This window comes from Nerophis ophidion, linkage group LG16 (assembly GCF_033978795.1).
Source record: "Nerophis ophidion isolate RoL-2023_Sa linkage group LG16, RoL_Noph_v1.0, whole genome shotgun sequence".
In the NCBI taxonomy this organism is placed as follows: Eukaryota; Metazoa; Chordata; class Actinopteri; order Syngnathiformes; family Syngnathidae; genus Nerophis; species Nerophis ophidion.
In genome coordinates, this window is record NC_084626.1 from 37,940,832 (window position 1) to 37,965,968 (window position 25,137).

Genomic DNA, 25,137 nt, shown 5'->3' on the forward strand with positions numbered 1-25,137 from the left:
TGTTTAATAATGGTATTCTGAAGGCATTACAAAAGACTGTCTAATGATGAGATAATGATGACAGACTGTATCAGCTTCTACTTGTGTTGTGATTGATGATCACAAGGTGTTTTTATCTCTTGCTGTTAGCTTATGTTTTGCAAAGCCGCTTTCTGACTGCCTCTTCAGGATGCGCTGTTTTGTGGGCGGTCTTGTTTACGTGGCTCCACTGCAACAGCGTCTTCTCCCCGTCAGCCATTGTAGTCTTTAGCGCTTCTATATGGAGTTTACTGACCATTATAAGTTTGAACTAGGGTTGTATGGTATACCGGTATTAGTATAGTACCTCAATACTAATGAATCATATTCGGTACTATAGTGCCTCTGAAAAGTACCGGTAAGCAGATATTAACAGTAAATTAACAAGTACATTAATAATTAATTTTCTACCACTTGTCCTTAATCATTTTGACAAAATAATCGAATGAAAAATGACACTATGTTACTGCATATGTCAGCAGCTAAATTAGGAGCCTTCGTTTGCTTACTTACTAATAAAAGACGAGTTGTTTTATATGTTCACTATTTTATTCATCACTTGCAATAAGAAACATATGTTTAATGTACCCTAAAAATTTTTTGTTAAAATAAAGCCATTATTGCATTTTTTTTGGTGCCCATTATTTTGAAAGGTACCGAAAAGTATCTAAATAATTTTGGTACCGGTACCAAAATATTGGTATGGAGACAACACTAGTTTGAACTATTTGCTATTTTGTATTAAAAATGGCATCAGCGGAGGATGAATGTGCATTTACCAGCCAGTCTACCCCACAACAAGGGGATAGACTACAATGGCGTAATTGTGCAAAGCACTTGGATCCTTCTAGTTGCTGGCACGACCGCTCTACCAACTGAGCCACATTTTAGACCATTGCCAATATAACAAGGCTTTTTACTAGAGCTGCTGTTGGAATCAAAGATGAGTTTGCGACTGGTCGAACATTAATGTTTACTGAGCCTGCAGTTATAATTGTATCCCGAAATTGAAATTAGTCCAATTTCAACAAACTCAGCTTTCAAAGAACTCACAACACACCTACGCGCAAAAATAAGGTGGAGTAGTATTGGCAAAAGCTTAGGTGTCGAAAGGAGCAGGTGATCAGTACATTCAATCAATCGCAACTCTTCGGTTCAGTGCTGAGAAAACAATCTTCAATTGGGCAGATCAAGTCTGCAGACTTCAACTACAGTACATCTGAGTCCGTTAGTTTGAACTGATGAAACTTGAACCGACTGTTTCTATCTCCTCAGAACTTTCTTCGTTGTCAAAACCACAAGAACAACTACAACCTGGTGTGTGAGACTCTTCAGTTTCTGGACTGCATTTGCGGCAGCACCACAGGAGGTCTGGGCTTGTTGGGACTGTACATCAACGAGAAGAATGTTGCCCTCATCAACCAAACTCTGGAGAGCCTCACTGAGTACTGCCAAGGCCCCTGCCATGAAAACCAGGTACAACACAACAGGCTGTACGGTCTATCAATACATACTTTGTGCATTTATATGCGTATTTTTTCACTCTCAACTCAAGAATTGTATTGCCACTCACGAGTCCAATGGAATCGACATCATCATTGCTCTGATCCTTAATGACATCAACCCGCTTGGAAAGAAGCGGATGGATCTTGTGTTGGAGCTCAAGGTGAGTTGGCTGGCAGGTAGAAAGTCGAGTTTAGGAAGAATCAGCCTCATTTTTAGGAATTATATAAGAAGGCCAATTTAGTATGAACTTTTTTAAAGGGCATTTCTCACTCTTAGAACAATGCGTCCAAGTTGCTGCTTGCCATCATGGAAAGCCGTCATGACAGCGAGAATGCTGAAAGGATCTTGTACAATATGAGGCCGAAAGAACTGGTGAGGAATTTGTTTTGCATCTTAACACTTTGAAACATGATGATTGTTGTCATTATTTTCTAAGCGTAGAAGATAAAAAAAAAACATGAAATCTTTTTTTGAACATGTTTTAGAGAGAGTTGGCGTTATGTCCACTACATCGGACAACATGTCTTAGAAATAACAATAATAGGACTAATATCCACAATTTCTAAAGAAAAAAAGATAGTAGTAACATACATTAATTGAATTGCAACAAAAAGTTACTGCAGATGAAGTACAACTAAGTCGCGCAATCCCATACGTGGAAATTGAAATATAGTCAGTGATGTTACACGTCCAATTTAGTAGACATATGATTAGTTCTCAAATCGCGAAATCAATGCGGCGGTATCTCGGGATATGTGTGCCTCATCTTATGAGTTTTTTGGGGTTAAGTCTCTCGGTTAATTGTTATGTTTTAGGTTGCGAGCAAAAATTCATGTTACACTAGTTGGCATAGTGAACGTCACAGTAAACCCCGTGAGATCCCTGTTCAAACACCCGGTTCTACTTGCTAGCAATAGCTTATTGCTACAGATGGACATAACCTTGTTTTTCAAACCGTGGGAAGGTAAAAAGTGATTATGAAGGACAGCAGAGAAGAAGAAGCAGAAGATTGCTGAAGTTCCCCCAGGAATCAATAAAGTGCTTTCTATTGTATTCTATTCTATTCTAAGATATTTATTGAATTAAAGAAAGATATCATCCAGAAAATGATTGAGCGTGTAGCCAATTTAGCGAAGCAGTTGAAAATACAGAAAAGTTTCTGATGATGTGTTTGATGGAAAAGCAGCTCAAAGGGGTTTCCGTGGAAGCCCTCTCTCCACTGTACATTATTATTACATTACTTCATAAAGCTACTCTAATTGTTTGTAGTGTATCCTCTTGTATTGTTTTTTTTTTCAATATTTCTTATCTAAAAGATTATGTATTTTTAAAGGCCAACCACCAAATACATTGATTTAAATGAATTTTGCAATATCAGTTTTCTGAGATACAAGCTGCATCACAGAACCAATTAAAGTTGTATCCCAAGGTACACTGTACTCTGAATTGTTAACAATTACATTCTTACTTAGTTAGTGCTTGATGTTGGAATATTTGAAGACCTGCAAAGGTCTCCTGGAATAGAAGCACCGGACAGAGATGTCTCTTCTGTTCTGCACTTCTTTACTGAGTCAGCCATCTTGTTCTTTTTATAGCTGACCAATGAGTGGCAGTGTATGGCAAGACAAAATAGCGTACTAGCGTCTTTTGTAGCAAACCGACACGCAACTTAGACATCAAGACCAGAGCATTTTGAAAAAACATCTTTTGACTAGTTCTCCACTGTGGTGACCATTATGCATCACTCTCTCTATAATATTATTATGAAATGAAAACAATGATTGTCTTTCCAGGTGGAGGTGATTAAAAAGGCGTATCTGCAGGGAGAGGTGGAATTTGAGGACACAAAGGAGGAGGAGGATAATGGGGATGAGGATGAGGAACATGATGCCGCATCGCCCAGAAATGTTGGGCACAACATTTATATCCTAGCTCACCAGGTCTGATATAAGTTTAAATTACTACTAAGAGTGTAACAATACACCTTAACCTCGGTACGGTACGTACCTCGGATTTAAGGCTGCATTTCGTTTCACTTTGCAAAATATTAAAACTGTTTTGCTTTTGTATAAACGGCTTTAATGATAATGATCATTAAAACTGAAAACTTTTTGCAAGTAATTCTGTGTACAATAATTTTTGAATTCTAAAAAAACACAGATAACAACAAAAAAAATCATTAGAAGTACTACTTTGTGATGTATCTTTTTAGTTTAGTGAATGCGTATAATTTATTTTTAGTACATGAAATGTAGCGTTACTATTTCCAGCATGTTTCCTCATTTCCCATCACTACTAAACAATGTTGACATACTGCTTTTTTATTTTCCACTCGTCTTTGTCCGTTTACGCATTTGGAGAGATTGACAGTTCCTACACAGGGGACTTTAAAGGCCTACTGAAATGAGATTTTCTTATTTAAACTGGGATAGCAGGTCCATTTTATGTGCCATACTTGATCATTTCGCGATATTGCCATATTTTTGCTGAAGGATTAAGTAGAGAACATCGACGATAAAGTTTGCAACTTTTGGTCGCTAATAAAAAAGCCTTGCCTGTACCGGAAGTAGCAAACGATGTGCGCGTGACGTCACAGGTTGTGGAGCTCCTCACATCCGCACATTGTTTACAAACAGGGCCACCAGCAGCAAGAGCGATTCGGACCGAGAAAGCAACGATTTCCCTATTAATTTGAGCGAGGATGAAAGATTCCTGGATGAGGAAAGTGAGAGTGAAGGACTAGAAAAAAAAAAAAGACTAGACAACAGTGGGAGCGATTCAGATGTTATTAGACAAATTTACTAGGATAATTCTGGAAAATCCCTTATCTGCTTATTGTGTTACTAGTGTTTTAGTGAGATTATATGGTCGTACCTGTACAACCTGAAGGTCGGCCCCGCACCGTTCTTCAGCACCAGTCGACGGTTGTTGGCGATGCCCATCTCTGCCCTTCGCAAGGGACCCTCTTCGAAACATGATCTTTCGAAATGATCATTGCATAATACACTCTACTTTGTGTGTGTGGTCCAATCCAATAGCAATAGTGTGCGGCAAGAAAGTGGCGTAAACCTGGCACTTTTGTGAACTGAATTTGGCACGGCAGGGGAAAAAAAAAGCCGGAGGGGTGTGGTGACCGCAAGTGTCTCCGAGGGAAGCCACGTTTCTCAACGAGGCAAAGGCGGCCGGTGGGACCGGGCTGAGATTTATTTATTTTTTTCCCCTCCACCGTGGAAGCATCCGACGGTCGAGGGCGGCTGGTGGGATGAGGCACGAGAGTCCTCAGCTGCCTCTTTGACAGGCGCAGGAGGAACGATGCAAGCTCTCCGCTCATGTCTACAGTAAGAGCCGACTAACTGTATTACCACCATTTTCTCACCGAAACCTGCCGGTTGACATGTGGTAGGGAAACGTGTTCGCTTGACCGCTCTGTTCCATAGTAAAGCTTCACCGTCATCTTTCGGGAATGTAAACAATGAAACCACGGCTGTGTTTGTATTGCTAAAGGCGGCCGCAATACACCGCTTCCCACCTACAGCTTTCTTCTTTGATGTCTCCATTATTCATTGAACAAATTGCAAAAGATTCAGCAACACAGATGTCCATAATACTATGGAATTATGCGATAAAAACAGATGAATTATAGCTGTTAACGGTGCTGGAACAAAATGTCCTCTCCAATGCGTGACGTCACGCGCACGCATCATCATACCGCAACGTTTTAGCAGGATACTTGCGCGCGATATTTAAAATTGCAATTTAGTAAACTAAACCGGCCGTATTGGCATGTGTTTCAATGTTAAGATTTCATCATTGATATATAAAATATCAGACTGCGTGGTCGGTAGTAGTGGGTTTCAGTAGGTCTTTAACGACAGACTTGGGTTTACCAGCTCTAACTTCTCCTTGGCACTATTGGTAACCAAAGCTTGGGCTGCACTTATTTTTATGGAGTGAGGCAGTTCCCATCCTTCACATAATGTGTACCGTGAAACAGTAGGCCTTTGTAACAAAGCAAATGTCCATATTGAAAAATCAGATTACAAAAATGATGTACCCCAAATATCCAATAATGTGATAATATACCCCTGTGCTTATGTTTTTTCATACAGTTGGCCCGTCACAATAAAGAACTGTCTACAATGTTAAAGCCAGTAGGACCCAGTGGAGACGGAGATGAAGCCTTGGAGTTTTATGCCAATCACACAGCTCAGATAGAGGTCATAAACAACATTCTTACTACCAGCACAGGCTTTAACAACCAGCTACGACAAAACCATGTAGAGCTCGTCTCTCCAGACTATCAGTGGTGACTGTGAATCCCTGTCTCCAGATTGTGCGCCAGGACCGCACCATGGAAGAGATTGTTTTCCCGGTGCCGAATATTTGTGAGTTCCTGACCTCGGAGTCCAAGCTTCGAGTTTACTACACCACTGAGAGAGACGAGCAGGGCAGCAAGATCAACGACTTCTTCCTGCGATCAGAGGACCTCTTCAATGAGATGAACTGGCAGAAGAAGCTTAGAGGTATAAAGCAGGGTCATGTAATATCAGCAACTCCCTCAAAAAGTGTAAATCTTACAATATCAATTCAGTTGATTTGGATGACTGATTCTTGGCATCCAACAGGATGGCAAATATATTTGATATGCTGGATACTATTTTTAATTTAATGTTTTTTTCATAAATAACACACTTATTTAATTAATTATTCAGCATTTGACCACAACAACACAAATGATTGCTGAACAAAAATATACGGACTTGGAAACTTTATATATGTTATAATATGTTCAACAGCAATATTATGTTAGAAAATATATTTTCTATTATTCAGCTGAACAGCAGCAAATACAACCACATCAAGCAATTTGTTTATGTTTGAAATGTTACTTTTTAATCTCTATCTATAAAATGAATAAATATTGAGTATTATTATATGTAATAAAATAAAATAAAAAGTAACAACATTACTAAATAAAGAAATGGAAAAATAGAGCACAGACCTTCTCCCAGACCCTATTTCCCAGTAGTAAAGAATCCATAAATGAAAATCATGACTCTAGATGGTGATCTGGATCACCCCTAAAATCTGATTGCTTATCCCTTGTACAATTTCTGACATTTCCTCAAGGTTTCATCAAAATAAGCCCATAAGTTTTTGAGTTATGTTGCTAACTAACTTACTGACAACCCTCATCGAATAAATAACCACCTGGCGCAGTTAATTAATGCAATAAATGTTGTCGGGTATATTTTGAGGTCATGGTTTGTTGAGGTAGCTCCAGTAAGTTCACCAAGGTGATCAACAGCACTGATTGATGCGTGACATCAATCAAAAATATGTACAGTGGCCAAAAATAAAAAATAAAAATAGTGGCTTTTTTAGCTCATTAATTTATCTCATGTTTTTTTGTGCTTTTTGGTATCATTCTTCTTGGTATTTTTGGTATGGTTATACAAATCCAGCTTTCGCCATCCTAGTCAGTGCCGTTGTGTCTTTGGGCAAGACACTTAACCCACTTTGCTCCCTATTATTTTGATCACTTAATTGCATGTTTTTTGTCGCCTGGTTACACTGACAACACTGTTTGAGTTTGAGAAGTATTAATTTCCTGAAATTGTCATGAAAATACATACATGACGTTTTGAGTTATGTTGCTAACTAACTAACAAACCAACAGCAACAATTACATATCCTCCAGGCAAAGATAATGAAAAACAGTGGAAATAAATAATGGTGGTACAAATGAATAATAAATATTTATTTCTTTATTGTAAATCAATAAAAATGATAAATATATATATTTTTAATTAATCCATCTTAAACCTTTTAATTTTGTACCTGTTTTTCATAGATGTGTGATTTGTTTATTTCCATCCATCCATTTTCTAACGCTTGTCCCTTTTGAGGTCACGGGGGGTGCTGGAACCTATCTCAGCTGCACATGGGCGGAAGGCGCGGGGCCGCGACCCCAAAAGGGACAAGCGGTAGAAAAATGGATGGATGGATGGATATTTTCGAATGTACTCTTTTTTTTTTTATTTAACAGTATTTTTTTTTCTTTCATTTTTCTTTTACATCTTAACTGCAAAAGCGGTCTACTGCCAAACATTCTAAAAAAAAATGTTGCCTCCCAATTAGAAACTGGTGACATATGCACACAGGAAGTGAAAAACGTTTATGAAACACATTAATTGTTGTAAGTGTGAATGTGTTTAACACAAGAAGTAAACAAATTGTCAGTAAATGTTGAAGGACTACAATTAAACAAACTCAGCTTTTTCTTACACTTTTTTGGACACGTTGAATTTGTGCAAGTACAAATGTGATGCTTGAATAAATGTCCAAAACAAATAAATCCACTGCCTTTACCATTTTAATTATAATTACCTTAAAACTAATATGAATGAAAAATATGTTTATGATTGGAAATAATAGCAACACATGGTGTCTTCACAGTTGCATGTCTTAGACATATCCGATATTAGTGGAGTGTTTTGGGGCATTGTTCACGAGTGAGTCACTACAAGGTTTTTGTTTGTGCAGTGATGATTATTGTGAAAATAATAAGCAGCTTGCAAGATTTCCTGTCCTGATTACAAGTAGACAGACCTTATTCTTGAGTCTGCAGGGAGCTTTTTCCATGCAAGTCCAAGCAGGATATCCTGTGGCGAGTAGAATGGAGAAAAAGACTCACAAACAAGACGCGACAATGACATCTGTGTGCTTGTGTTGTTGTTGGGTTTTCAGTCCACTCTCGAAAACCATGCAGGGGACTTTCCATATTTTTCAAGCCGTGAAAAACGTGTACGGTATCCGTATGAATCACTACTGAGAGATTACTTGGACGCGTTCTTAAACACACAAACACAGACCCACGTGCCGTCACAACTTCTAAACCAAGCTTAAAACCACATTTGGTCTTGCATTCAAATTACTTGCATCTCGTCATTCTCATCAACACAATAAAAATGGTCACATTAATCATATCTGACCTCTTTTATATGCTGTTGTATAATATTTAACTTGTTTTTATAGTATAAATGCACCTGTATGCATTTTATTGGGCAGAACTTGACAAGTTGATAGGAATTTGGTCTGTGACCAAAAGTGATAATGGACGTGACATTTACAAGGCACACAATTGTTTGCCATGCACTGGAAAAGTGCCAGATGCTCCAGTGTGTCTCCACTAGTGTTTACTACTGCTATGTATAAAATTTAAAGATAGCCCAGCCAGGGATTAGGTCACAATTTTCGGGGCGTACCCACACGCTTACTGCACCCATTTTACACCTAAAGTCCATCACTCTTTGACTGGTGTGAGCTCATTGTTTTTTCCGTTCAGGCACACTACACTTACCCTCTGGCACAATTTCTCTACGTAACAGTGTTATATAATGAGTGTAATTTCTCCTTGACACATTTCATAATAGAAATAAAACACAAATACTCAATACGATCCAAAAGTCAAAAACTCAGCACGATCACCCATTCCTGACTGCATATGTTCAATTCATGTGATTGCTGTTTTCACAAGTAACTAAAGGAGTCACAGCGTCCAGATGACAGAAGTTTCATTGACAAGTTCTCTTAATGTTTTTTTTCCTCCTGAAAATTAATCTGGTGGTCATTTTCCATAATATGAATTTGTTTTTGAGTGATCTGTAGCTAACTAACTGTACTTGGAATGCCAGACTCTACATGTAGACGTCATCTGCAGAACTGAAGCCCATTTTCCCGCATAGACAGTGTAGAATAGATAAACACATGTAAAACTATTCTTTGGTCACATAATTGCATGTTTTGTACCCGGTCCATATTTACTTCAGTGCTGATATGGTTAACATTCTCAGCAAAAAGTAAATATGAAAGAAACACCATTTACGGATTTGCCTGCTCATCCATCTCCTCTTCAAAAGCCACCAGAGTATTTCCTTATGCATCTTGAGGAAACATCAGTAGAAGAGGATGGAAAATAGAATACTAGCTTCTTGCAGGTTCTGGCAGTCTCTCACATTCTTGGGGGTGCTCATGAATTCCAGGATGGTATATGGCTTGAATAAAAAAAAATCTATCCAAACCCCCACAAAAACCTTTCTTCTTCAAAGTTAAAATCATTCAATTGAGTACCTCAAATTACATTCCTCTTGCTTGATCCATCATATTTTGCGTGAGTTGACATGACTGAAGAGATCCATGTATTATTCCTATATTCCACACTTTTTTAATTGGCAGACATATTTGATCATTCCTACAAATTCTGCGTAAAAATATCATATAAAGATTCCACCAGAACATATACTACACAATAGGAAATTGCCTCCGAATCTCTGTAGGTAATGACAGCAGGCACATGCAGGCCCGTACCAAAATCTGCTGAAACTCCTTAATATTTGCACCTGGCTCGCTGACAACAAGCTATCCGTACACTTAGGTAAAACTGAATCAAAAAGGTCAACCAAAGAACGAGATTCCTCTACAGAATCTCCTCTCCGGTCAACAAAAGCACCTTGAAGATTCTAGCGGGAACTCTCATTCAACCCTTTTTCGATTACGCTTGCACCTCCTGGTACCCCAGCACCTCCAAAACCCTCAAATCTAGACTGCAAACATCGCAGAACAAGCTAGTCTGGTTACTTTTAGACCTCCACCTCTGATCACACCTCACTCCAACCCACTTCTCCAAAGTGAGCTGGCTCAGAGTGGAGGACAGAGTAAAACAACTTGCACTGAGCCTAGTCTATAAAATCCACTACACCTCCCTGATACCAAAGTACATGTCAAACTACTTCCTTAACGTAAATGACCGCCATAACCACAACACCTGGGGGAGCTCCACAAACCATGTTAAACCCAGATTCCGATCTAACAAAGGTCTTAACTTATTCTCTTTCTATGCCACATCAATGTGGAATGCACTCCCAACAGGTTTAAATGTAAGTGCATCTCTATATTCCTTCAAAACCGCTCTCAAACAACACTTCCAAGCAACATCAACCCTTTACTAATACCCTCCCCCATTCACATCCTATCTCCCCGGATTGTAAATAACCTAATGTAAATAGTCAAATGTACTTCTAACGTATTTACTTGTTCTTATGCTATCTGAACTCACTATGTTCTCTGCTCGCTGTACATATCCTACCAAGTAAGACCTACACTGTTTCAATGTCCATTTCTCTGTTGATGCAATTGTTGATGACTGAAGTACTGATATCAACCAAAGCTCCTCATCCCACCCCCGTATTGTAAATAATGTAAATAATTCAATGTAAATACTATGATGATTAACCTGTGTGATGACTGTATTATGCTGATATTATATATTTGTACCATAAATTGATTAACGTGGACCCCGACTTAAACAAGTTAAAAACTTATTCGGGTGTTACCATTTAGTGGTCAATTGTACAGAATATGTACTGAACTGTGCAACCTACTAATAAAAGTATCAATCAATCAACAAAAAAACTCGTTAGAAAACAAGGCTATTAATCACTAATGTGTCTGTTTTGGGATGAATTTTACTTGCAGACATCATTTTGGTCCAGAACAAGGAAATAATTGCCAATGATGTCAGCATTAGATGGGCCATTTAATGACAGCCGCCACTTTCCAGTACAGATGATAAAAATGACACGAAAATGGTTGAAAAATAATCCACAAAGTAAGGGCAATTGCAGTATTACATCAGAATAGAAGTGAGGGGACAATTAACTAGGTCTTAGCACAAAGCCAGTTGGGTCCAGGAGACAGAGGGGTATATCCTAGCTTGGCACTAATGGCCTACTGTGAATGGCCCTTTTACTTTTATTGACAATTCTTATTTTTCTATGTCTTCCTTCCCAGCCCAGCCGGTATTGTTCTGGTGTTCCAGAAACATATCCGTGTGGAGCAACGTTTCCTTCAATCTGGCCGTGCTCATGAACCTGCTCGTCTGCTTCTTCTACCCGTTGGAAGGGATACACGGAGGTCAGTCGAAACATGATCACAAAGCTCAGTGTGACTTCTGAGTTCATCCGGTGTCTTGGAAGATGTCATTTTGCATTGTTTGGTCTCTGTTCACAATTTAAATTGATGATTAGACTAGTGGTGTCCAACCTTTTTGACTAGATGGCCACATTGGGCTTTTCATATTTGGCTGGCGGCTAAAAACGGACTGCATGCAAAGTGTATATATATATATATATATATATATATATATATATATTATATATATTATATATATATTATATATATATGTGTGTGTGTGTATGTATATATGTGTGTATGTATATATATATGTTTATGCATATATATATACATATATACATACTTATATGTATATATATACACTGCATTTGTATATATATATACATACACATATGTATATATTGTGTATATGTATATATGTATGTTTGTATATATGTATGTATCTTTATATATATATATATGTGTGTATAAAAATATATATATATACACATATTTGTTTATATGTATGTATGTGTGTATATATGTATGTCTGTATATATTTATATATATATGTATATTTATATACATCTATATGTATGTGTATATGTATATAAATATGTATGTATATACGTATGTATATGTATGTATATTTGTATATGTATGTATATATATGTATGTATGTATATATTTATATATACATGTGTATATATATATGTGTGTATATATATGTATGTATGTATATATATGTGTATGTATATATATGTATGTATGTATGTATGTATATATTTATGTATATTTTTAAAAATGAGCAACGATTCTGAATCGCACAACATATTCGAATCGATTTTTTCCCCACACCCCTAGTATGTATATATATATATATATATATATATATATATATATATATATATATATATATATGTGTGTGTGTGTGTGTGTGTGTGTGTGTGTGTATATATGTATACATATATATGTATATATGCACATATATATCTATATATGTATGTATATATACGTATATGTGTATGTGTATATATGTATATGTATATATATATATATATATATATGTGTGTGTGTGTGTATATATGTATATATATGTATACATATATACGTATATATATGAACATATATCTATATATATATATATGTGTGTGTGTATATATGTATATATATGTATACATATATACGTATATATATGCACATATATATATCTATATATGTATGTATATATACGTATATGTGTATGTGTATAAATGTACATATATGTATATGTATGTATATATACGTATATGTGTATACATGTGTATATATATATATATATATATATATATATATATATATATATAAAATGTTCCCAATTAGCCTGCACACCTGTGGGATGTTCCAAATAAGTGTTTGATGAGCATTTTATAACTATATTAGTATTTATTGCCACCTTTCCTAACTTCTTTGTCACATGTTGCTGGCATCAAATTCTAAAGTTAATGTTTTTGTTTTTTTTAAATGTTTTTTTCTGGACACCCCTGCTTATTTCAGCAAGACAAGTGTTACAACATGGTGGCTTTGTAAAAAAAGAGTGCGGGTACTTTCCTCGCCCGCCTGCAGTCCAGACCTGTTTCCCATCGAAAATGTGTGGCACATTATGAAGCGTAAAATACGACAGCGGAGACCCCAGACTCATGAACGACTGAAGCTCTACATAAAACAAGAATGGGAAAGAATTCCACTTTCAAAGCTTCAACAATTAGTTTCCTCAGTTCCCAAACGTTTTTTGAGTGTTGTTAAAAGAAAAGGTGATGTAACACAATGGTGAACATGCCCCTTCCAACTACTTTGGCACGTGTTGCAGCCATGAAATTCTAAATTAATTATTATTTGTAAAAAAAAAAAATAAAGTTTATGAGTTTGAACATCAAATATCTTGTCTTTGTCGTGCATTTAATTGAATATGGGTTGAAAATGATTTGCAAATCATTGTATTCTGTTTATATTTACATCTAACACAATTTCCCAACTCATATGGAAACGGGATTTGTATATATATATATATATATATATATATATATATATATATATATATATATATATATATCCAAAATTGTAACAACATTTATAAGTCAGAAAAGACACAAATAATGCTCGGTCCCCTTTAATGAGTAGACCCATCTTTTGCATGTTTCGTTGACATTATGACCATACGAACCAACACATGACAAGTGTGAATGTGGCTTGTGAAAACATGTAGTGAAATGAGTTGTGTTGCTGCAATACACATTTAGAGGAGCTTTTTAAATTCACTTTTTGACCTCACACCAGGGTCAAAATGAGGTTATATCCTTAACACTGCAAAACAGGAAGGACAACTGATTTTTGGCATGTTTTCTCTGTTGCAGTCTGCTCCTGCATTATAAGGTGTGTCTTGCAGTGACAAACTATGCTGAAAATTCACTGTTGTTGTTCAGAGCTTTATTTGAAATTTAGTAACAGAATAAGAAAAGTGGGTGTCCTGGTGGTTAGCTTGTCGGTCTCACAGTCAGAAGATTGAGGGTTTGAATCTTCATTGGGGCATATCTGTGTAAAGTCTGTGTGTACACCGACTTCCTCCCACATCCCAAACACATGCAAATATAGATAATTTGAACTCTATATTGTCCGTAGGTGTGAATGTGAGACTCAGTGGTTTTGTCTATACATGTCCTGTGGCCCACAGTGTGCTTTCTCACCAAAAGTCAGCCGGGATAGGCTCCAACTCATTCAACTCATCCGTGACCACAACAAGGACAAATGTTGTAGAAAATGAATAAATGACAGTGTTTGCTACAGGGTTGCAAATTAACCAGTGGTCATTGTGCAAGACAAATGTTTAGTTTCAGAAATACAAAAGTACACAATATTAAAACGGTATTATTCTTTCTGTCATTAAATGAAATAAACTCAATGTCTGCATCTAATTAACGGTCAATAGAATTGAAATACAGCTGTCCCTCGCTAAATTGTGTTTCAAACATGGTAGCTTTACTACATTTATTGTATTTTTGTACAAACCTCATTTCCATATGAGTTGGGAAATTGTGTTAGATGTAAATATAAACGAAATACAATGATTTGCAAATCCTTTTCAACCCATATTCAATTGAATGCACTACATAGACAAGATATTTGATGTTCAAACTCATAAACTTTATTTTTCTTTTTGCAAATAATAATTACATTTGAATTTCATGGCTGCAAACATGCCAAAGTAGTTGGGAAAGGGCATATTCACCACTGTGTTGCATCCCCTTTTCTTTTAACAACACTCAATAAACGTTTGGGAACTGAGGAAACTAATTGTTGAAGCTTTGAAAGTGAAATTCTTTCCCATTCAGTTGTTCAACAGTCCGGGGTCTCCGCTGTCGTATTTAACGCTTCATAATGCGCCACACATTTTCGATGGGAGACAGGTCTGGACTGCAGGCGGGCCAGGAAAGTACCCACACTCTTTTTTACGAAGCCACGCTGTTGTAACACGTGCTGAATGTGGCTTGGCATTTTCTTGCTGAAAGAAGCAGGGGCGTCCATTAAAAAGACGGCGCGTAGATGGCAGCATATGTCGTTTCAAAACCTGTATGTACCTTTCAGCATTAATGGTGCCTTCACAGATGTGTAAGTTACCCATGCCTTGGGCACTAATGCACACCCAAGCCATCACAGATTCTAGCTTTTGAACTTTGCATCGATAACAGTCTGGATGGTTCGCTTCCCCTTTGGTCCGGATGACACGATGTCGAATATTTCCAAAAACAATTTGAAATGTGGACTCGTCAGACCACAGCACACTTTTCCACTTTGCATCAGTCCATCTTAGATGATCTCGGGCCCAGAGAAGCCGGCGGCGTTTCTGGATGTTGTTGAAAAATGGCTTTCGTTTTGCATAGTAGAGCTTTAACTTGCACTTACAGATGTAGCGACTAACTGTATTTAGTGACAGTGGTTTTCTGAAGTGTTCCTGAGCCCATGAGGTGATATCCTTTAGAGATTGATGTCGGTTTTTGATACAGTGCCATCTGAGGGATCGAAGGTCACGGTCACGTGGAGTTATTTCTCCAGATTCTCTGAACCTTTTGATGATATTATGGACGGTAGATGCTTAAATCCCTAAATTTCTTGCAATTGTACTTTGAGAAACGTTGTTCTTAAACAAAGGGGTGTACCTCACCCCATCCTTTCTATGTGTAAAACAGTGCAGTATTTGTCTTATTTTATATCATTATGTTGTGGCGAAGACTCTAAGACACTCTATCAATCAATCAATCAATGTTTACTTATATAGCCCTAAATCACTAGTGTCTCAAAGGGCTGCACTCTATGGATATACAACAACCGAAACTCAGTTTTCCCTCGCCCGGACGTGGGTCACCGGGGCCCCTCTCTGGAGCCAGGCCCGGAGTTGGGGCACGATGGCGAGCGCCTGTTGGTTGGGCCTGTTCCCATGCGGCCCGGCCGGGCACAGCCCAAAGTGGCAACGTGGGTCACCCCTCCAATGGGCTCACTAATTAAAGCAGGGGCCATACACACCAAACAGCAGTTCAGAGTACCCACCCTTTTTGGATATACTCGAGGGAGTACTGGAAAGTGCACCCCCGGGTGATTCCCTTGTCCTACTGGGGGACTTCAACGTTCATGTTGGCAACGACAGTGAAACCTGGAGAGAAGTAATTGGGAAGAATGGCATCCCGGATCTGAACCCGAGTGGTGTTTTGTTATTGGACTTTTGTGCTTGTCACAGATTGTCCATAACAAACACCATGTTCAAACATAAGGGTGTCCATATGTGCACTTAGCACCAGGACACCCTAGGCCGCAGTTCCATGATCGACTTTGTAGTTGTGGCCTCATGTCTTGGACACTCGGGTGAAGAGAGGGGCGGCGCTTTCTACCGATCACCACCTGTTGGTGAGTTGGCTGCGATGGTGGAGGCGGATGCCGGACAGACCTGGCAGGCCCAAACACATTGTGAGGGTCTGCTGGGAACCTCTGACAGAGTCTCCTGTCAGAGCAGCTTCAGTGGTCGCGGAGGCAAAAAGTCGGACTTGGGAGGAGTTCGGGGACGCCATGGAAAACGACTTCCGGACGGCTTCGAAGCGATTCTGGACCACCATCCGCCGCCTCAGGAAGGGGAAGCAGTGCAGTGTCAACACCGTGTATGGTGCGGATGGTGTTCTGCTGACCTCGACTGCGGATGTTGTTGATCGGTGGAAAGAATACTTCGAAGACCTCCTCAATCCCACCAACACGTCTTCCTATGAGGAAGCAGTGCCTGGCGAATATGTGGTGGGCTCTCCTATTTCTGGGGCTGAGGTTGCTGAGGTAGTTAAAAAGATCCTCGGAGGCAAGGCCCCGGGGGTGGATGAGATCCGCCTGGAGTTCCTTAAGGTTCTGGATGCTGTGGGGATGTCTTGGTTGACAAGACTCTGCAGCATCACGTGGACATCAGGGGAGGTACCTCTGGATTGGCAGACCGGGGTGATGGCTCCTCTCTTTAAGAAAGGGAACCGGAGGGTGTGTTCCAACTATCGTGGAATCACACTCCTCAGCCTTCCCGGTAAGGTTTATTCAGATGTCGAACCTCGGATCCAGGAGGAACAGTGTGGTTTTCGTCCTGGTCGTGGAACTGTGGACCAGCTCTAAACTCTTGGCAGGGTCCTTGACGGTGCATGGGAGTTCGCCAACTTGTTGACTTGGAAAAGGCATTCGACCGTATCCCTCGGCAAGTCCTGTGGAGAGTGCTCAGAGAGTATGGGATACCGGACTGTCCGATTTTGGCGGTCCGCTCCCTGTACGATCAGTGTCAGGACTTGGTCCGCATTGCCTGCAGTAAGTCAGACATGTTTCCAGTGAGGGTTGGACTCCGCCAAGGCTGTCCTTTGTCACAGATTCTGTTCATAACCTTTATGGACAGAATTTTTAGGTGCAGTCTAGGCGTTGAGGGGTTCCGGTTTGATGGCCGCGGGATTAGGTCTCTGCTTTGTGCAGATGATGCGGTCCTGATGGCTTCATCTGGCTGGGATCTTCAGCTCTCACTGTCTTGGTTCCCAGCCGAGTGTGAAGCGACTGGAATGAGAATCAGCACCTCCAAGTCCGAATCCATGGTTCTCGCCTGAAAAAGGGTGGAATTCCATCTCCGGGTTGGGGAAGAGACCTTGCCCCAAGTAGAGGAGTTCAACTACCTAGGACTCTTGTTCACGAGTGAGGGAAGAGTGGATCGTGAGATCGACAGGCGGATCGGTGCAGCGTCTTCAGTAATGCGGACGCTGTATCGATCCGTTGTGGTGAAGAAGAAGCTGAGCCGGAAGGAAAAGCTCTCAGTTTACCGGTCAATCTAAGTTCCCATCCACATTTATGATCATGAGCTTTGGGTCATGACCGAAAGGACAAGATCACGGGTTCAAGCGGCCGAAATGAGTTTCCTCCGCCGGATGGCGGGGCTCTCCCTTAGAGATAGGGTGAGAAGCTCTGCCATCCGGGAGGAACTCAAAGTAAAGCCGCTGCTCCTCCACATCGAGAGGAGCCAGATGAGGTGGTTCAGGCATATGGTCAGGATGCCACCCGAACGCCTCCCTCGGGAGGTGTTTAGGGCACGTCCAACCGGAAGCAGGCCACGTGGAAGACCCAGGACACGTTGGGAAGACTATGTCTCCCGGCTGGCCTGGGAACGCCTCGGGATCCCCCGGGAAGAGCTGGACGAAGTGGGTGGGGAGAGGAAAGTCTGGGCTTCCCTGCTTAGGCTGCTGCCCCCGCGACCCGACCTCGGATAAGCGGAAGAAGATGGATGGATGGATAGATGTTGTGGCGATCGATAACGATATCCACCACGCGGGACTGTATCTTTTCCGGTAAAATCAAGTTGAGCCAATTTTGGCAGAACTTTTTGATGGGCTTCATCTTTGCCCCCTGCCTCATTAATAACATGTCTTTACATTGGTGAGACTTTGATGTGAACAATATCCAAAGACAACAGCAGGATGTAGCATTGGAGTCAGCGCAGCACATCAGCCTAATAAGACTGCTATTATCTATCAGCTTTTAACAGCTGTCTGGCAAAAGTGGAGACAATTTCCTTCATGCATTTCGTCTATGACATCAATAACACAGCTTTGGCTAGAGCGGTGGTTTTTAACATTGTTTGAGATACCGAACCCCGCCAGTTTCATATGTGCGTTCACCTAACCCTTCTTCGGTGAAAAATAAAATGGTTTTATTTTTTTTTTTAATTCAAGACAAATTTATGTTTTTTTACTGGTGCACAAAATGGACGGTGCATCAACATTACCTTGTTCAAAGAACAAAACCAACACAGTGCATGAACTCACAACAAATTACACACATCCATATCAGTTTGACTTCTGCTGTTGCCGTATCCATAAAGCTGATAGGGAGATGTTTTTATTCATATGAAGAGTCGGGTGTGTCTTGACCTGGCAGAAGCTCCGTCGAACCCCTGAGGCTGACTCGCCGAACTCCTAGGATTCGATCGAACCCAGGTTAAGAACCACTGGGTTTAAGTGATGTGGAATGAGAACACGGGATACACAATGCTAACAACACGGAACGCTAACAACAAAGCTAATGATCGTAGCTGCGATTGTTCAGTTCAATTTCAGTTTCAGTTTATTTTGAACATGCATACGTCGACCATGTTTTTGTAGTACAACTTACACCGTGGTTCCAGCACATGGAATCCCAGTTCTTACTGAGAAGAATTACCCAGGATGTGATAAATGATTTTTCACGTCATGATCGTGGTTTAGTGGCCATAGCAATGACGTTTGGATAATCTTCTGAGCTCCTGGTGAATGCTGTAATCTTCAGTTGATCACACTCAACTGAAGTGAGTGTAGAGGTGCCTAGAGGGCTTAATAATAAACACAGCTGTCACACACAAGAAAATGCTGGGTTGTTTTTATAGCCCAATTTATGAGGTGCGAGCGTTGGGTTAAATTTCGGAGTTATTTTTATGAAGAGCAATCACTTTTTCGGATTATTAGAATATCATTTTAACTCAATTTCTGGGGTTTCAAAACTATGAACCATTTTTGGGTTGTTTTTCAATGAGTAACACATTTTTGTGTAAAAGCCTTTCTTTATTAAAACGGTACTATTTTCTTGAAGGGAATGTTGTTAAGGATTTATCTAATTAACATTATTTACAATCACACATCTCATTTACATGAAAATATTTGAACATACTGTATAGAACTCCTATTACCATACACGACAATTATTTTAAAAAGGAAAAAAAATGTCACTCATATCTTGCTTTTGAGTATATTTTAATGGAATAAGAAACATTTTGATCAGTAGTTGGGAAGGAGTAGGACAAACTACCATTAAAATGTAATATTTTTAATCAACTATTGGGTCAAGGAGCACTAATTTGCGCAACCCAATAGTTGGGTTTGGAATAACCCAACATTGTAGTGAGTATAACTCAGCTTTTGTTTTAAATAAATTTGACCCAATAGTTGGGTTATGAATTGACCAATATAGAGTTAGCATAACTCAACTTTTGGGTTAAATAATTCAACCCAATAGTTTGGTTTGGAAAACCCCAATTTTAAGTTATCATAGCTCAACTTTTTGGTTAAATAATTCAACACAAAAGTTGGGTTGAAAAAATGTACCAAAAATGTTGAGTTAAAATAACTCAAATAAGAGGTTCATCCTTTTCTGAACCAGCAGTTGGGTTAAAATTGGGTTAATTTTTAACCAACTTTTTTTTTTGTGTGCATTTCTACTATGATGATGTCAGCACAGCAATAAAACATCACAAACACCAGCCAACAATGCTTCAAATATATCTCTTGCAATGCTAGAAAGCGGTCATCATAACATAAGCAAAACCAGAAGTGTCAGAAACACATTCTAAGTAAAAGGTTTCGAAATAATAGTCTTCTCGTAAACAACCGGCATAAACATGTATAATTCCTACTAGCTAGCTCCAAATCTATTTGTGACAGCTTACCACAAAAAAAATTCATGTGTGGGAAACGCAGAATTTAAAAAAATGATCTGTTCTGAAATCACAGTGTAACCACACAGAACGACTGCGAGGAATTGACTGTGTCAAATGACCCACTGATCTCTTTTTCCCGTAAAATTCTGATCTGCTGACTTGATCACCTGATCACAATTAAGGAGCAGGACCTCAGAATGACCCCGTCTTTGTTTGAGACGCACCCTTTGCACACAGCCTAGCCTGTTAGTTTCCAGTGTACTTTGAGTCATCTTTGGAACTGTGCATGCTGGATTGAGTATTTTGCTTGTTTTGATCACGGTTCAAAGTGAGTGCTGAGCATGAGTAATGTCTGACTGTGTTTTCCCCGCCGCACACAGCGTCACGTGAAATGGCAACATACCTTTGGTTGGCTGTAATGGGCAGTTTTATAGAACTTGGGACTAAACACCCTGCACACACACACACACAGTCCTCCTTTGCACAGGGCTATAGAATGAGGGTTATAAGAGCCAGACATCTAGGTCAGTATGTTCTGCCCCCATGCATACATACTGTACATCCATGCATGGCTGACTTAGACACACGCATGCGCACAAACATCACATGCCTGCCACATTCTTCACAGACGATTTAGCTGACGCCTTGAACCCAAGGAACCCCAAGCACGTTTAAGGAAAAGTATTAGACAGTTACACGAACAGCGTACGCAAAAACGTCCTTCTTTCTGTCCGCCAAATCTCCGACGCTGCGTGTTTCTCCCTGTTCATGAATCTTTCAGCTGAAAGTATTTTTAGAGGCGGCTGTTATATAAGTGGCACCTGTCATAGGATCTCTACAGGGGTGGAGAGAGAGAGAGAGAGAGAGAGAGAGAGAGAGAGAGAGAGAGAGAGAGAGAGAGAGAGAACTAAAGAAAGAGAAGGCGAGGGAGTAAGAGAGGAAAGGCTTCTTGACCACACTCTATTTTTTACATTTTTAATCATTTCAAGTTCTTCCCTTATTTCTTGATAATTTTCTTTTTGCAGGCTTTGCTAGCTGCGACAGTCACATTATTATATTGATGTAATAAAACAAATTAAAACATGAGAAATGTTGTTGTTGCAGAGGCATCAGCTTGGGTGCGACCTTGCTTTTTAGGCTTGTGTTGAGGGTTTTCGTCCGAATGACACGTCGCCACATGAAACCCTTGAGGAGTTTTATTTGGCGACGTGGCAGGTCTTCCTCTCACTGCCGCTCAGCCCGCACGCTCTAGAACATGTACACAATATGTATGTCAACTACTATTGGGTGTTATGCAAGCGACTCAAGTTCAGAGTCCCGCTAATGACGGCCATCAGGCCTGAATGCGAGGTCGAGGCCGTATTGAACTGTTCAGCCGCACAAGTTTAAAACTGCATCGTCATTTTCACATTGGAAATGTAGTTTTAAACAAAACCTATAATTTTGATCGACCAAAAACAAAACGAGTGAAGTTGGCACAATGTGTAATTTGTAAATAAAAACAGAATACAATGATTTATTTGCAAATCCTTTTCAACCTATATTCAATTGAATAGACTGCAAAGACAAGATCCTTAACGTTCGAACTGGTAAACTTAGTTTTTTTGGCAACTATTAGCTCATTTGGAATTTGATGACTGCAACATGTTTCAAAAAAGCTGGCACCCATTCATCCATCTTCCTCTGCTTATCTGAGGTCAGGTCGCGGGGGCAGCGGCCTAAGCAGAGAAGCCCAAACTTCCCTCTCCCCAGCCACTTCGTCCAGCTCTTCCCGGGGGATCCCGAGGCATTCCCAGGCCAGCCGGGAGACATAGTCTTCCCAACGTGTCCTGGGTCTTCCCCATGGCCTCCTACTGGTCGGACGTGCCCTAAACACCTCCCTAGGTAGGCGTTCGGGTGGCATCCTGACCAGATACCCGAACCACCTCAACTTGTTCCTCTCGATATGGTGGAGCAGCGGCTTTTTGTTTTGAGCTCCCCCCGGATGGCAGAGCTTTTCACTCTATCTCTAAGGGAGAGCCCTGCCACCCGGCGGAGGAAACTCATTTTGGCTGCTTGTAGCCGTGATCTTGTACTTTCGGTCATAACCCAAAGCTCATTACCATAGTTAGATCGACCGATAAATTGAGAGCTTTGCCTTCCGGCTCAGCTCCTTCGTCACCACAAAGGATCGATACAGTGTCCGTATTACTGAAGACGACGCACCAATCTGCCTGTCGATCTCATGATCCACTCTTGCCTCTCTCGTGACCAAGACTCCGAGGTACTTGAACTCCTCCACTTGGGGCAGGGTCTCCTCCCCAACCCGGAGATGGCACTCCACCCTTTTCCGGGCAAGAACCAAGGACTCGGACTTGGAGGTGCTGATTCTCATCCCAGTTGCTTCACACTCTGCTGCGAACCGATCCAGTGAGAGCTTAAGGACCGGGCCAGATGAAGCCATCAGGACCACATCATTTGCAAAAAGCAGAGACCTAATCCTGCAGCCACCAAACCGGATGGCAAGGCTCACACAAGTGGCAAAAAAAGACTGAGAAAGTTGAGGAATGCTCATCAAACACTTATTTGGAATATCCCTCAGGTGAACAGGCTAATTGGGAACAAGTGGGTGCCATAATTGGGTATAAAAGCAGCTTCCATGAAATGCTCAGTCATTCACAAACAAGGATGGGACGAGGGTCACCACTTTGTAAACAAATGCGTGAGCAAATAGTCGAACAGTTTAGGAACAACATTTCTCAACAAGCTACTTTAGACACCTTTGGTCTAGATCAGTGGTTCTCAACCTTTTTTCAGTGATGTGCCCCCTGTGAACATTTTTTTTAATTCAAGTACCCCCTAATCAGAGCAAAGCGTTTTTGGTTGGAAAAAAAGAGAAAAAGAAGTAAAATATTGCACCATGTCATCAGTTTCTGATTTATTAAATTGTATAACAGTGCAAAATATTGCTCATTTGTAGTGGTCTTTCTTGAACTTTTTGGAAAAAAGGTATAAAAAAAAATACTGAAAACAAACATAAACAAGTGATTCAATTACAAATGCAGATTTCTACACATAAGTAATCATCAACTTAAAGTGCCCTCTTTGGGGATTGTAATAGAGATCCATCTGGATTCATGAACTTCATTGTAAACATTTCTTCACAAAAAAATACATCTTTAACATCAATATTTATGGAACATGTCCACAAAAACTCTAGCTGTCAACACTGAATTTGCATTGTTACATTTCTTTTCAGTTTATGAACTTACGTACATTCATATTTTGTTGAAGTATTATTCAATAAATATATTTATAAAGGATTTTTGAATTGTTGCTATTTTTAAAATATTTTAAAAAAAAATCTCAAGTACCCCTTGGCATACCTTCAAGTGCCCCCAGGGGTACGCGTACCCCCATTTGAGAACCACTGGTCCAGATAATATGTATTACATAGCAAATCCCACTACCTCCATTGTTGAACTCTATGGTAGTGTTTATTTATGAGTTGAATGCATTAAAAAATAAACCCATGTATTCTCATCTCACATAAGGAATGTGAATGATTGACAAAATTCCACAAAAAGTGCAGTTGCCCTTTAAGGTAACGCTTTAGTTCATTTTGGTTACATTAAGGGAACAAAATGCAAAACTGATTTGCTATACCTTAACAGATTTATTAAATTAAATTTAGATAAAAAATTAAAAAAACAGAAACTCATCCAGGCAAGACACTTCACCCATCTTGTCTCCATTGCAGCCCACACTGGTGTAAAAATGTGAATTATTGCAAATCGGCAGCCACGTTTGCAATACATATACCGTTACACCCCGAGTTGAGACCCTGTGTATTAAACCAGTTGGTATAAATCACCTGACAGGTATGTTGGATTCCCACCTGTCTGCTCTGCTGTGGATGGCAGTTCTGGCAACACTCATTATCGTGATCATCATGCCCCAACCGCTGGGTGTCCGAGCCCTCGTGATCGTCACTATCCTGCGTCTCATCTTCTCAGTTGGCCTGGAGCCCACCCTCTTCCTTCTGGGCGCCTTCAATGTGAGTCGCCTGCCTCCATGAATTGTTTTTCCTCTCGGCTATTTTGATTGTTGTCAAGCAAAGCGGACAGATGAGCTTTTCTGTTTCTAATAGTTTACGGCTTATTCAGCCCAGGGGTCCATTGGTACCACATGACGAAGAAAAGTATTTAGATGGATAGATAGATGGATAGTACTTTATTGATTCCTTCAGGAGAGTTCCTTCAGGAAAATTAAAATTCCAGCAGCAGTGTACAGAGTTGAGATACATTTTTTTTTTTTAAAGTAAAAAGTAAATAATGGAGGTTTAAAAGGAAACAAAATAGAGAAATATTACAAAAAGAATAAAAACAATGGGAATAACAATATAATATTGTATTTGGTTTGATTCAGGGCTTTACTATTTGGATGTTGTATGTTCTCCCTAAGCTTGTGTTCCGTCGTTAAAACAACATCTTCCCACATTCCAAAAATGTATTTCTGTGTGGAGTAGGTGTGAAAGCATTAGCAAGGGCCGCTATGACCTTAAACAATATCAACACGGTCTCATAGTAAATAAACAACCTATACAGTCTAAAAATGTAAACAATGTTTTTCCATCTAGAAATGCTTAAACACTACCCTGTGTTCTCCTTTGAACTAGCACTCAT

The 25,137-nt window shown here is 39.7% G+C and overlaps 1 protein-coding gene across 3 annotated transcripts in view; it reads left to right on the forward strand.

Moving 5' to 3' along the window:
- LOC133535366 (inositol 1,4,5-trisphosphate receptor type 1) overlaps positions 1 to 25,137 on the forward strand; it is a 208,308-nt gene that overhangs the window by 153,047 nt on the left and 30,124 nt on the right. For all 3 annotated transcript variants that reach the window (XM_061875143.1, XM_061875144.1, XM_061875145.1), the window contains 8 exons: positions 1,294 to 1,494; positions 1,574 to 1,684; positions 1,801 to 1,896; positions 3,318 to 3,464; positions 5,634 to 5,741; positions 5,855 to 6,047; positions 11,377 to 11,499; positions 24,334 to 24,509. In XM_061875143.1, coding sequence (XP_061731127.1) covers positions 1,294 to 1,494; positions 1,574 to 1,684; positions 1,801 to 1,896; positions 3,318 to 3,464; positions 5,634 to 5,741; positions 5,855 to 6,047; positions 11,377 to 11,499; positions 24,334 to 24,509 — 1,155 coding nt within the window. The remainder of the gene's footprint in view (positions 1 to 1,293; positions 1,495 to 1,573; positions 1,685 to 1,800; positions 1,897 to 3,317; positions 3,465 to 5,633; positions 5,742 to 5,854; positions 6,048 to 11,376; positions 11,500 to 24,333; positions 24,510 to 25,137) is intronic.